The sequence below is a fragment of the Pleurodeles waltl genome, chromosome 6 (assembly GCF_031143425.1).
Source record: "Pleurodeles waltl isolate 20211129_DDA chromosome 6, aPleWal1.hap1.20221129, whole genome shotgun sequence".
Taxonomy (NCBI): Eukaryota; Metazoa; Chordata; class Amphibia; order Caudata; family Salamandridae; genus Pleurodeles; species Pleurodeles waltl.
In genome coordinates this window covers 98,101,147-98,114,579 of record NC_090445.1, presented here as the reverse complement: position 1 = coordinate 98,114,579, position 13,433 = coordinate 98,101,147, and the positions used below count along the sequence as shown (strand labels likewise).

Below are 13,433 nucleotides of genomic sequence, written 5' to 3'. Positions count from 1 at the left end.
ACCTATGGCAAGCAAACAGGAAACTGCCCCTGTGCCTGATCCACCCACAGGGCTATTGAACTTAGTAGTGACCTGCTTGACTGACTCACTGTTGTCTTCCCAATCCACAGCACTATGTCACCTGTCAGGTCTCAGCCATCCTGGGCTCAGAGATGGTTCGAACAGATTAGGTAACCCCAACATGTCATCTGCCTGTGCCTCACGAATAGTACCCACTTTCTCAGGCATGCTTTAGAGACTGCCTTCTGTCCGCCTGGTCAATCCGTCCATCATATCCGGCCCATTGTCACCCATGCCTTGCCTAGGCAGACCTTTTAGACCACGCATTCAACTATGAGTTATTCTAGCCCCACGAGGCAATTTCCACCACTGCCACCCTAACAGGTCACCCAGGTCTTAGTCCTAAGACCACCACTTGCAACGGTAACGTAATCATTTCAGACAAATAGTAATATTCACTGAAAAAAACAACAAAGGTTACAGGCACGTTATAGTTAGGTTCACGTTTTACCCACACAAAACTTCATAAATTCGGCAGATAGTTATATTTATAGTTATACTTACGTCAAGAAACTATAACTCGTGGCCTAAATTTATTTAACAGCAAAGGGATTGGCGTCCCTAGATATCTATACATTTTTTTTTTCAATAACCCCGAAACTACGTAATAGATCTACACAAAATTACAAAAGGGGTTCTTTCTGGACCAAGATCTAGGTTTCTGCCAAATTTGGTTTGGGCTGAAGCCATGTCTAAAAATGGCAAAATCCCCATAGGCAATGCATCGGGAAAAAGTGTTCTGGAACTCCATTTGACGAATCACCCAGAAACTTTCTACACATCACCTAAAGTGAGGGATCAACTAGTTTTGACAATTTCGTGAAGATTCATCCAATGGTGCCAAAGTTATTACCAAAACGAAAAATACTTTGTCTATGAGAAAAGTTAGTGCTAACTATAACTACCTACTGGCTATTACCAGTAGGTAATATACTCAGATTATTTTCTTTCTTTATTGTGCACTATTTTGCAAGGGCTAGTTCAAGATGACTGGTCGGAACCTCAAGGCTTGATGGTGCTGACTTCTACAGGAACATGTTGTAGTTAGTAGCAACGAGATTGAAGCCTACTAAAATAAAGCACTGTTCGTTCCTTCCCTGGAGCAGATTGGTGGATCTGGATTATCTATTTTATTTCATAAAACGTCTCCTCATCCCTGTTCTAGTCTGATGTCTTACTATAAGGCATACTATGGCATAACAATAAGTTTCAGAGCAGCAAGTCAGATTTAAAGACATTGGGGTGAATACTAATTTTAAAACAACTCCCCTACAAGGGCATTTGTTCTAGAAATGCGAAAAACGTCTCTACCAATGGCTTGCCAATACAGTAGGCCTGGTCTCTGAAGGGAAAGGGAAAAGGTTGACTTAGAGAGCAAATTTTTCCTAGGTGAGCAGCCTTCGAGAATCTCTAAGCTACATATCCAACAGCCAGAACATGACCACGCTCAATAAGAGAATAGAGCCCCTGGAAGAACGCTCTCCTAGGCAGTGAAAACCAACATACCAGGGTAAACCATACCAGTAGCAAGGAGAAGACAAATCTCAGCCATATGATAGTATCAGGACAAAAAACAGATGTCTGACCCTACCACAGGTACACACCAATGACAATGAAAATGCCATTCCTCCCGTGGCTGAGAATATCACACAGGCTAAAATTAAAATGCCACAAATGCCTAAGGCGTGAAATGACATAAGAACAAATGGCCAGCCTTGTGGGGGCAGCAAATAGGCCCACCATGGGTGAAGATAACAAATGCCTGACTATCAAAAAAGGGACCGAGTCTCAAAACCAATCGTCCAGTAGAATAACATGCCTGAAGCGAAACCATTGCAAGAACATAGGGCCTGATTGAGAGTTTGGCAGAAAGGGTACTCCATTGCAAGGCTGACAGAGTAACCTCTTCGTCCAACTCTTGGTCTGGCTGCCCAATTTAGGGTAGGTTGACCATCAGTATGTTGAAGATGGAGCCTTCTCAATCTCCGTCACCTACATACTACTCCCACAGCACCCTGAAGTACAGGACATTAGAAGTAAGCCTTCTGGCCATACACCGGGTGTAGAATAGGAGGTCGGACTACTTTTTTGTTGCTGTCCATCAGAACAGTATCAATAAAAAAAATGATTGACACACCATGGGGAAAACAAATTCCATGGTGTGGGGGCAATTAGTTTTGCACTTTTCAAGAACAAACTCCTGCTGTGGGAGTTTTTTTTTTTTTTTAATGTAAAACATTAGAAAGTTTGGCGGCCAGCCAAAGGTGGGTCATATCTTAAGCTCAGCTCAGCCAACTTCAGGATCCTAACTGGAAAGGGACACCCCCCAGGTTTTTGTCACCACAAAACGAGAGATAAAGGACTTCTAAAAGCGTCAGACGGTGAATATATAGATAGATAGATAAAATATGTATACATTATCAGTCATGCTATAGAGGGTGGCCCTTTTTATGGATTTTTTCATTGAAATTTATTTTCGTTTAACTTTGTACGTGACAAAAGACAAATGCCACAAGTTCGTTTTGATTTTCCAGCAGTATTAAAGGTTACAATTTCCTAAAGTTCTTATGGTAATACAAGGTCACAGGACAGTCGTTGTCTGCCTATCTAATTGTCGATCTATCAATAGGGGGTCTCCAACCTTTTCTGTAATGAGAGCTACTTCTGATCAGTGAAAAGCGCTGTGAGCTACCAAAGGTCAAGTAACTCGTGCATTGTTACCAGACACCCCCTCCCTCAGCTTCATTGACTTTAAACCTAATGTTCATGGAGCCCAGTGTTATGGTTTGAACAAAATACTGTGACTAGGGGGGCTATGATAGGGCTGTCATGTGTGTCAGTGACTGCATCGTCTGTGGTGATATATGAACATGTGTATCAATGAACGTGATTTATGCGTATGGGTGACTGAGAGCCGGTGTTGTATGTACCTGTGGCATAGGACATACCTTTTGCCACATGTAGATTAAAAGCATACAACTTTTTTTTTTTATATGGGAGAAATTTAAACTGCAGAAAAATGTTCTGCAAAAATATTCATAATAAGGAACGTTCTTTTTTGCACTTGGTGAAACATTTTTCAGCACTTTAAATTTCTCCGATTTAAAAAACAAATGTATTTTTCAGGTGTGTGTGTGTATGTATATATATAGCAGCCTGTCTATCAGCCAATGGGAGAAAGTTGCCTGCTGTGTCTAAATGAGACACTTTGAAAGGTGAGAAAATTAAACTGAAGAGTTAACTTTATGTTTATATGCATTACATAAAACTCATCATTTTATTTTTCTCCCACGTCAAAGAGTGTTTACAAACAGTAGGCATATTACTCCCAGTGGTCTGTAGACACGGTACCACATTTATAACAGGAAAATAGTCATTTGTTTAAATGTGAGGAATTTAAAGTGAAGAAACAATTCATAAAACATTAGTTTTGATTGGCTTAATATAAAGTAGAGAAAAAAACTAAGACCGTGTTTCATAGAAACATTTTTCTTCACTTTAAATTTCTCCTATTTAAAAGAAAATGACTGTATTTTTCAGTTATAAATATGGCACTGTGTCTACCAGCCACTAGGAGCAAGATGCTTGATGTTTGTAAATGTGGCACTTTGAAAAGGGAGAAAATTAAAATCTTTAAGTAAACTCTTCATTTTAAATTTCTCTCATTTAAAACCATTCAGAAGTATAATTTTACTCTAATGCTCCAATGTTGAGTTGAGAAGACTTAAGAGTTTAACACCTCAGTGCTTCATTTCTGAACCTCTGTGACCCACATGCATCATACATCTGAGTAGTGCACTGCTCATTATCAGACTCTGCTATCTGCAGCCTGATAGTAATGTAAAATAAACATAGCCTTTCCTTAACTTTACAATAAATACGTGTTGTGTTTTCCTTTTAGTTCTTAGTTAAAAATGAACTCAAGGCTGGGAGCTACTCTGAAGTTTACTTTGAGTTACTAGTAGCTCGCGATCGACTGGTTGGAGGCACCCACTTTAAATAAATCTTTCTGTCTGTCTTACAATAATGTAATCTTTTTTTTTAACAAAACACAGTAGAGGAAATGGTTAAAAACAAAACCTAAACACCCTCGGAAATTTACCAGTTATAGTTAGTGTCACCACCCATAACTCACAACTATTCAAACCATAACTCACACACCAAATGCGACTTAATGGTCAAGGTCACAGCCACTTGAATTATGCACTTTTGCATAGTTATGGACTTGCCGCATTTGCCACATAATCCATCATCAGCCTAATAATCTGCAGATTCTTTTTTTTAAAATGTTGTTTCCTGCTTACAGTTCAAAAGTTACTAAATATGCAGTGATGCTGTGCAGTGGAGGGCCCTTTGCAAAGCTGGACTGGTCACTTTTCAGTTGCTTATTGCTATATTTCAGTATTAAACTGGTACTAATGAAGTCCAACCAATGCCCAAATAATGTTACCAAGTTTAAAAATGACTAAACAATTAAGTAATACTATCACAAAATGTGCTGCATTATGCCACATAATTTGCCTTTTCTTGCCATATAGTTTACTCAACCCTGCAGCATAATTTGGCCCTATCCTGCTGCATAATGCCAGTGGCCATGGTCAAGGTACTGCTGTAATTTAAGTATTTAAAGACTGTGCCTTTTTTTTGTAGCCCTTATTTCTCTAAAACCACTAAAAGAATTACACCAAACCAAGCAACTTCCCTAAATTCTAATTTTATGCCAACTACGTAGTAATCCTGTTCAGCGGATTTTTCTGTAGTTGAGGAGAAAGTTTCTAATGAGAGTTAAACTGGAACATCTAAATTTTTAACCCCCTCTTTATTTTCCCCCAGGGTAGATGGGTAGAAAACGTGATATGCCAATACACTAACAAAGGCATTTGTAAAGCGCACATCTACCTCACAGGAGGAATCCGGCGGTAGTGGAAAGGGTCAAACAAGGCGTCAGAGGAGAGACTTACCAAGACAAATATAGGAGTCAAAAAGTAGAGTTTTCAAAGACTTTCCCAAAGACGTTTCAGACTAACAGTTTCTCAAGGCAAAAGGAAGTGTATTCCACAACTTGGGAGACCATGTAGATAAATGAACTGCCTCCTCTCCCAGCTTTATGAATACGGGGAGCTGTCTCTGTGCAGTGAACAGCCCGGAAGCCTGACTGAGAGTCGTGGAGCAAGAGGTTTGATTCCAGAAAATTTGAGAGTTGCTTATTTACGCTCTTCTCAAGATGTTTAGGCAATGTTGGACATGGAGAGATAGGTCTAAGATTGCTAAAACCCTTGGGGGGAGCTGATGGCTTCTTCAGCAGGGGGGCAAAAGAGCTTGTTTCCAGTTGGATGAAACTAGCACTTGTAGCGACATTTGCTATTTGATTGCAACCTTGGGTGCCTGTTTGTCAAAAAGCACTGAGATAAAAGAGAAGTATCATTTCTTTTTCAGTTTTAAAATCAGACCTAACTTTAGTGGTACAGTCGCTATCAGTGACTGTTATATATTTACACACACAGTTGAACAACATTTGCTGATTGGTACTCTACAGAATCATACTGTGTCATATATCATATTGATACTTTAACACCTACAAATCGGCACCAAATCTGTAAACCTTTGCGCTAAACAGATCACTTTTTCAGGGTAATGAATTAATTCACAAAGCTGCGTAAATAAATGACTTTGTTGGCCCAGTTAAGGCATCGATTTTTGTCTATGATAGAACATGCAGCACCAAACATGTTTATGGAATTGCATGCGTGTGCATGTTTAGTATGTATGCAGATGCAATTTATTACCATTGTTAAGTGTGGGGCTGCAGGATGCACACACGAGGCGAAGCCTCAAGTGAGTCATGATGTCACTCCCGCAGGAATGATAGTAAGTAGCATATTTTACTCTACCCGTCTGCATGTATATTGTGAGGAAAGGGGGTGTATTAAATGGTGTGGTTGTGTGACTGCACCATGTAGTGCACTTACCAATACGTTTAGGACCTTTAGGTTTCATTTGTCAAACCATCAGTGCAACCCTTAATAGCTGTCACTCTGAGTCGCAAAGCTTACACAAAGGAACAAAAGAATAAATTGACAAGACACCAAAGAAATCTAACACTAATTTATAAAAATATATGGTGGAGGATTCTGGAGATATAAAATTTAAAAGCTATAATAAATCAAAGCATGTCAATCCACTGCAAACAGTCACTGGTAAATGTAACAAATTTGACTCTTAAAAACTTTTTCACTAGAACTTGTGGGCTAGGTTTAATGCAATCACTTGGAGTCACTTTAGGCGACCTACTCCAGTGGGGAGCCAGTCTGCAGTGTGCCATCAAGGTCCTCAGAAACAGTGCCTCAGCAGGTGAAGCAGTCTTCAGTCAGTGCAGGGCACTTTTATCATTTGCAAAGATCTCCTATGGGAGTGGTCCTGATTCAAGGGATGAAGGATGCTGAAGATGCCCAAAGAATGCTGTGGATGTGATTCAGTCGACATGGGTATTGCTGCAACTACTCCTTGGTCCACAAGGTGGGTGGGGGAAGGCGGTCCTGATCACAGGGTCAATGTCCCCTGAAGGCCTCTCAGTGCTAGCAGAAATCCACTTGCCACTGGACTACCAATCTCCAGTACCGAGGTCACATGCCAGTCCTGGGTCGATAACTCATCATCTCGAGGTTCCAGCTGGACTCAAACACAACTTCTGGGCTCAGCAAAGTTGGTACAACTTTGTGCATCAGGTCCTGTTCTCTGGTGCTGCACGGCTGGTATTGGTGCTGAGTGCAAATTCCGGGCTATTTCCTTTCCCCATCTGGCTTCTCAGCTGTTGTATCCCTGTGCTGTGAACAGGAGGCCACTCACTGACTCTTGGAGTCTCTTGGGTTTGGTTGGACTCTTGAGCTGACTTTACCTCGAGCAGGAGACAGCAGGCACAGCTCCTCTCCTTTGTTAGCTACCAGGTTCAGCAGGTGAAGTCCATACTGATGCAGCCTCTGTTTACCTGTTCCATGGTGCAGCAGGTCAATCCTTCCTTGGTCCTTCTTCCAGTCCAGTCAAGATCCGAGTTTGGACTTCCCTACTTATGCTCAGAAAATGTCCTTAGAGCAGGATGCGGTTGGTAGCCAGCGGGCTACCAGGTTCCCTCCCACCTGATGACCACTTCCTGCAAAGTGTGGTATGCACGCATTCCAGGATGCACCATTCTTCCAATATGGCAAGACCACTTTATTGGCGTGTGGAGTTCGACTGCTCAACCCAGAGGTGTGGATACGCAGGGGGCTACACGCACCTGGAAAACCAGTTTGACAACCAGTTTACCTTCTTCTGTCCCACGTGCCAGCCTGTCTGCCTGAACAACAGAGAGGCCCCTCTCCCAAGTGTTACCCATTTGCCCTTCAAAGGCAGCTTCTGCTTTTAAGGTCACCTTTTGGATCAACAGCCTTGTGGCTTCGTGCAGGAGGGAGGTGACACCACCTTCCAGAGAAGGTCCCTGTTGTATCCTTTCCTGAGAGTCATTAGCACTTCTTCCCTGGAGGGCAGAAAGCTGTCTCAGCGACAGGACCCAGTGTGCAACTGGTAGGGGGACTAAGGGCAACAAAGTGGCTATTTTGCTAAAGTTGCAAACTGCAACTTGTTTCATTAATTTTGACCTGAGATTCCTTTGCATGACCACTTTGGTCGTACTGTTCCAGAGTTAGTACAGCCGAGGAGTCAATGTGTAAGCTCTGTAGTCGCCAATTGGGCGACCAAGCTTTTCCACAGTAAAAACAGCAGTTTTGTGTTTTACCAGCAGAACAGGTAAAATTACATGTTCTGCCCAGGGGATATGGTGAACCGGGCCTTAGGACTGAATAGGCCTGCCATAGGTGTGACTTGCACCTCTACTGGGGGGGGGGGAGAGAACTTTAAATGGCAAAGTTAGACTAGCAGTTTAAACTGCTCTTCCAGCCTGCAAATGACGGGCTGGGAGTCCCGTTTTACTTGTGTCCCACCCAGGGTGGCACAACCAGTACTGCAATCCCTGCGAGCACCCTCTAACTTACCTGCCCTGGGTACCATTTGCTAGGGACTTGCAGGTGAGTGAGCTTAGCCATTTGGGGAAAAGCCAATTCAACAGACCAATTTAGGAATAAGAGCACAGGCACTGAGGTCTGGTTAGCAGGACTCAGTGCACTCTCACAGCTGAAAAACCAGCAGCATCAGTTCAAAAACCATATGGCCGACTATACAAAAAGAGGCATTTCCTTGCATTTATTATATGTAATACTTTGCTTTTCAAGTGAAGAAATGATAAAAAAAAGAGCCCAAGGGGTTACATTTGTGCAGAAAGATAAAATCCCATTAAATATATATGTGTCTGTGGGATCCAGTAGTTTTCTCTGTAAAGAGATTGTAACATGGAACCCATGAAGCTGAAATTAGTGATTCCTTCAGTTAGTTATGCTCTGCAATGGTAATAACACTCAGTGTGACCACTGCCCTTTAAATATGTGAATGCAGGTTAATGTCAAGGACTGCATGCAGAGAAGGCCTGCTGGGTCCACTTCTTGACTACTCAAGTAAAGGGCGACTCCTCCCTTGCATACAACAGTGCATGTGTAGCGGGTCAGAGTTCCCCTTTCAAGGGTCCCAGTTGCAAGGAAAGACACATAAATGGTAAAAATGCAATGCAAAAAGGGAAGAAATGCCTTGTGACTCATCTATCCCCTGGAAGTGAGTCCTTTATACGATTCAAACAGGAATTAACATCACCGGAAAGCTATCCTTCATAGTGGATTAATAACCTTGGATACTTGTCCGAGACAGACCACCATCTTTGAGAGGGCAGTTTATAAAGTTATCAAGGCCCATTTCCTGAAACTGATTATGTTCATTTGGCACACAAAGAGAACAGCAAAGTTTGACATCCTTCGACTGAATTCCAGAGTTCCGCCACTGCCCATTGTTCCGGATGCTCCAGGCTGTTCATGGAATACCCCTCTAAGTCTGGGGTGTAACAAAGGGCCCCAGAGCCCCCCCTGGTGCACAAGGGGCCCCAAGCTTTTAGATCCTACGGGCAACCGTAAGCCCTCCTGGCAAGTGCTTTGTCATGGCACACAAAACAACACACGGAAGTCTCTGCTCAGCTCAATCTGAAGGAGGTGGGACTGGATTTGGTCCCCTTTTCAGCAGTCTCTTATCTTGTAGAAGGCAGCAGGGCCTCTCCTAAACAGTCTTTTGTCTCAAACACTGTTACAATAAAATATACTTGGGTTATGAAGAGTTAGTTTGAGAGGTCATCTGGGTCTAGGGTGGGCTTTTTCAGCAGTGTCGTTTTTGGCCTAGGGGGAATGTTAACAAAGTATGAGGGTATCTTTTTGGAGGAATTCTACAGTGTTTGATGGTATAATGGTGCCTTGAGTGCTGATGACCTTGAGAGGGATGTGTATGTCGGTGAGTGCGAGGAGGGTGAAGGCTGTAAACGTGGGTGTGTGACTAGGGTGAAGGCAAGCAAGTTGGATTTCTGTTTGGTGTTGTGAATGGGGTCTCAAATTTTGTTTATCTTGTCAGTGAACAAGTGATTCATCACATTACACTTGTCTTCAGTTTGAGGGATTGGTGGGTCTGGTGGCGGGCTGTCACAGTGTGTGTGAACTTTCTTTTGTTGGCCACTTTGAGGATGTTAGCCTGGTTTCAGGGTACTTGAGTCCACTGACAAGGAATCCTTATGCACAACACAGTGCTTTGCATTGAGTAAGGTAGTTGGGCCTCTGGTAAGCTCCCTTTTCTTTGTACGGAGCTTTTGTTCACTGAGTGCTCTCAGGACAACCATGGTGCAAAAAGTTTGAGTTTGGATGGTCATAAATTAATTGTTGGAATATACACGTTTTATCAAGGTGATGTTATATTTGATGATGATTATATTTACATCTAGTGAAGAGCTTGATGAGTTCTTCTTGCAGAGATCTACAGACAGTATCTGAAGGAGTGGTATGTTTTTCCCTCACATTGGTGTGGGATAAAGATGGGAGAAGGGTCATGTGAGGTGGTCAGTACAGTCCATATGTGTCGAGGGCATGCATTAGCTCAGTGGTTCTTAAAGTTTTGACTTCTGTGGATCCCCACTTACATATTACTGTAACCTGGAGATTTCCGGTGACACATTATTGGAATTCAGGGACCCCTACTGAGTCATTATTGGAAGATGGCAACCCCGGCCTACGTATTTTTGAGGATTTGAACCATAAAACAAAAAAAATACACACAGGCATTCATCAAACCTGTACACATGATTAAATATTTTATTTAATTTACAAAGAAGTTAAAAAAGCTCTAAATGTTCATTTTGATGGTAAGGTTGGAGCTTTTCTTAATTCAGTTGAGGAGACTGATTGTGCATACAACTACTCTGTCTGAAGCACTTGCTCTGCTCCCACTAATCAATCTGTGGATGCCAACTTAATGTTTAGCCTCCAATTCCAAATGTCTTCATATTTACAGAATGTCTTTAAATTTTAATGTTAAATTTAGTTTTTTTATTTATATACACCTTTCTCATCTGTTAATAATATTCACTTTTCTAAGCAGTCACAGACCCCCCGGAGTAGGCTTCTTGGACCCCCATGTGTCCCCAGACCTATGAAGAATGACTGCATTAGATTAAATGTGAGCTTCAAATCAAGGGTGCTGAGGAGTTTTTAGAAGGGATTCTTTAATTTTTTGGGTGATAGTGTCTTAGGGGAGATTGAAGCTTAATGAATGTCGGGTAGGTAGGTTTGATAGAGGCAGAGGTCTGAGATCTCTTTGGTGAAGCCCTTGCAGGAGGATCAGTAACAAAGCCATTTCAATTCCTTCCACCTTCTACTTTACCTCCCCGCATCCCAGCCTGCCACCCTCATTCTTGGGTGATGCTAGTCACTAAGGGTGCAAGGTCAGGTGAACATGTGAATGACTGTAAATCTACTGCCTGTCTTACCCATAAGATCTGCCCGCTGTAGCCCGTGGGATAGGGACTTTGAGGGTTTAGAAGCTGTGGACTTAAACCTCGTTTCTGTAATGAAAACAATGTCATTTGATGGTTGATGATGTCTGATGTCAGGGGCAAATGTATATTGATGAGCATGGGTGTTTTTGTGGTTTAGGTATATATGCTTGGTAATAGGATGTGGATAAGATTCTGGAAGTTAGCCAAGCGAGTGCCACGTGACTATGTATGATCTTGTCTGAGTGTGGGACTAAGTGAGGTGCATGGTTTGTGAGGCACATGGTGAGTGTCCTTTACTTGAAATAGGAATTGTAGTCTAACACCATATCTAGCCGTAACAGACATAATTGGGAAGTGCACTTTAATTTGACTGCTATTTACAGTACACGCTCGACCAAGGAAAACTCTAGCAGTGGAAGTTTTAGAAAGTGGGATAGAAAGGATTGAGCTGATTTGAGAATGGCTGTAATGGCTTCAGTGGTGTTTTTGCTCCTTCGCAGTCATTGACATCATATTTGCATGTGTGAGAAGGCTGGAATGGACAAGGAGAGGGCTGATTGGCTGGTGGACAGTGTGAGTGGTGTCAGGCTGGCCTTTGCAGCTTCTGGGGGTGGGGTGCGCCATAGCAGTTACTTACTGGCAGGAAAGTGAGGGGTTGTTGGTTGAGGTTGCAACTGTGTCATTCCGACTTTGGTGGCCTCGAAGTAGCTTCTGTCTCCAGACGCAGTGCTTATGTCCTGAGATCCTTACATTTCACCAAAGAGTGCTCCTCCCAAGTACTTCTAAACATGTGCTACAGTGGTCACCAGAATATGGCAACTAAGAGTCCATCTCTTTCAAATGTACTTTGAAAAGCTGGGCAAGAACCTTAGAAAATGAACCACTGGGGACACATAGTGATCCCTGATCTCTCCAAAGAGTCATTGTAAGAAGTAGCCTCTTTCTAGCTTGGTTACCCCCACATTTGACCTATTTGTCAGTGTGTTTGACTGTCTACTGGGATCCTGCTAACCAGGACCCCAGTAGTTATGGTATCTCCTCTAAATGTAGTTGTTGGTAACTGTTATCTCTGTATTTCACCCCAATTGGCACACTGGTGCCCATTATAAGTCTCTAGTATATGGTACCTAGGTACCCAGGGTATTGGGGTTCCAGGGGATCTCTATGGGCTGCAGAATATATTTTGCCACCCATAGGGAGCCCAAGCAAAGGGTTCTGAAGGACTGCCAATGCAGCCTGCATGAAAAGGTGCAAGCACGCTTTCACTGCCACTTTTCACTGCACCAGGTCACTTACAAGTCACCCCTATGGCAGGCCTTCTAGCCCAGAGGGCAGGGTGTAAAGTACCTGTGTGTGAGGGCACCCCTGCACTTGCAGAGGTGCCCCCACGAACTCCAGGCCCATTTCCCCAGACTTCGTGAGTGCGGGACGCCATTATACGCCTGTACTGGACATAGGTCAATACCTATGTCCAGCTACACAATGGTAACTCTGAACATAGGCAGGTTTGGTATCAATCCTATTGGAATCATACCCCAATGCTTTTGCAAGCATTGGTTGTATGACTCCATGCACTCTTAGGGCTCTTTTGAGGACCCCCCAGTATTGCCATTACAGCCTTCTGAGGGTTTCCAGGCAGCCCAAGCTACTGCCACCTCCCAGACAGGGTTCTGCCCTCCTGTTGCGTGAGAAAATCAAGCCCAGGAAGGCAGAACAAAGGATTTCCTTTGGGAGAGGGGTGTTGCACCCTCTCCCTTTGGAAAATTGATGTTACAGGCTTGGGAGGGGTAGCCTCCTCAAGCCACTGGCAATGCTTTGAAGGGCACATTTGGTGCCCTCCTTGCATAAACCAGTCCACACCGGTTCAGGGACCCCCAGTCTCTGCCCTGGCGTGAAACTGGACAAAGGAAGGGGGAGTGACCACTCCCCTGTCCATCACCACCACAGGGGTGGTGCTCAGAGCTCCAGGTGTTTTATATGAGGCATATTAAGGTGTAAGTATGAGATGTTTTTGATGTGGAGAACTGAGCAGGTCTGGTGGGTAGAGGACACCTCTTGTTTGCACATGCAGCAACGGATTTTTTATAGTTATGTACAGTGCTCTGGCATTGGTTATACCCTTGCTTTACTCCTTTCACTTTTCTTTGCAGACGCTTGAAAGAAGAAACTCCCCGTCCTGCTTCTATGCCTGCAATCCCAAACCCTTTCCCGGAACTGTGCAGCCCCGCCAAATCCCCCAACCTGAGTGGTCCCTCTACGGTGTGGGTACAGCAGCAGGAAGGCGGCCCTCACGTAAGTGTATCCACTATCTTTCTGGGTTGGGTTTCCAGGAGAAGGAGGATGGGTAAGATTGGTGGGCATGGGTAGGTCACACAAGGGGTAAGGGTGATAAGGAGTGTGAGGGCTGACAGGCCAAGGCAAGGCA

General features: G+C 43.4%; 1 protein-coding gene across 7 annotated transcripts in view; it reads left to right on the top strand.

The window, feature by feature from the left end:
- The window catches only part of GRB7 (growth factor receptor bound protein 7), a 567,793-nt gene that overhangs the window by 433,584 nt on the left and 120,776 nt on the right, over nucleotides 1-13,433 (top strand). For all 7 annotated transcript variants that reach the window (XM_069237430.1, XM_069237429.1, XM_069237435.1 and 4 more), the window contains one exon: nucleotides 13,159-13,300. In XM_069237430.1, the coding sequence (XP_069093531.1) occupies nucleotides 13,159-13,300 (142 nt within the window). The remainder of the gene's footprint in view (nucleotides 1-13,158; nucleotides 13,301-13,433) is intronic.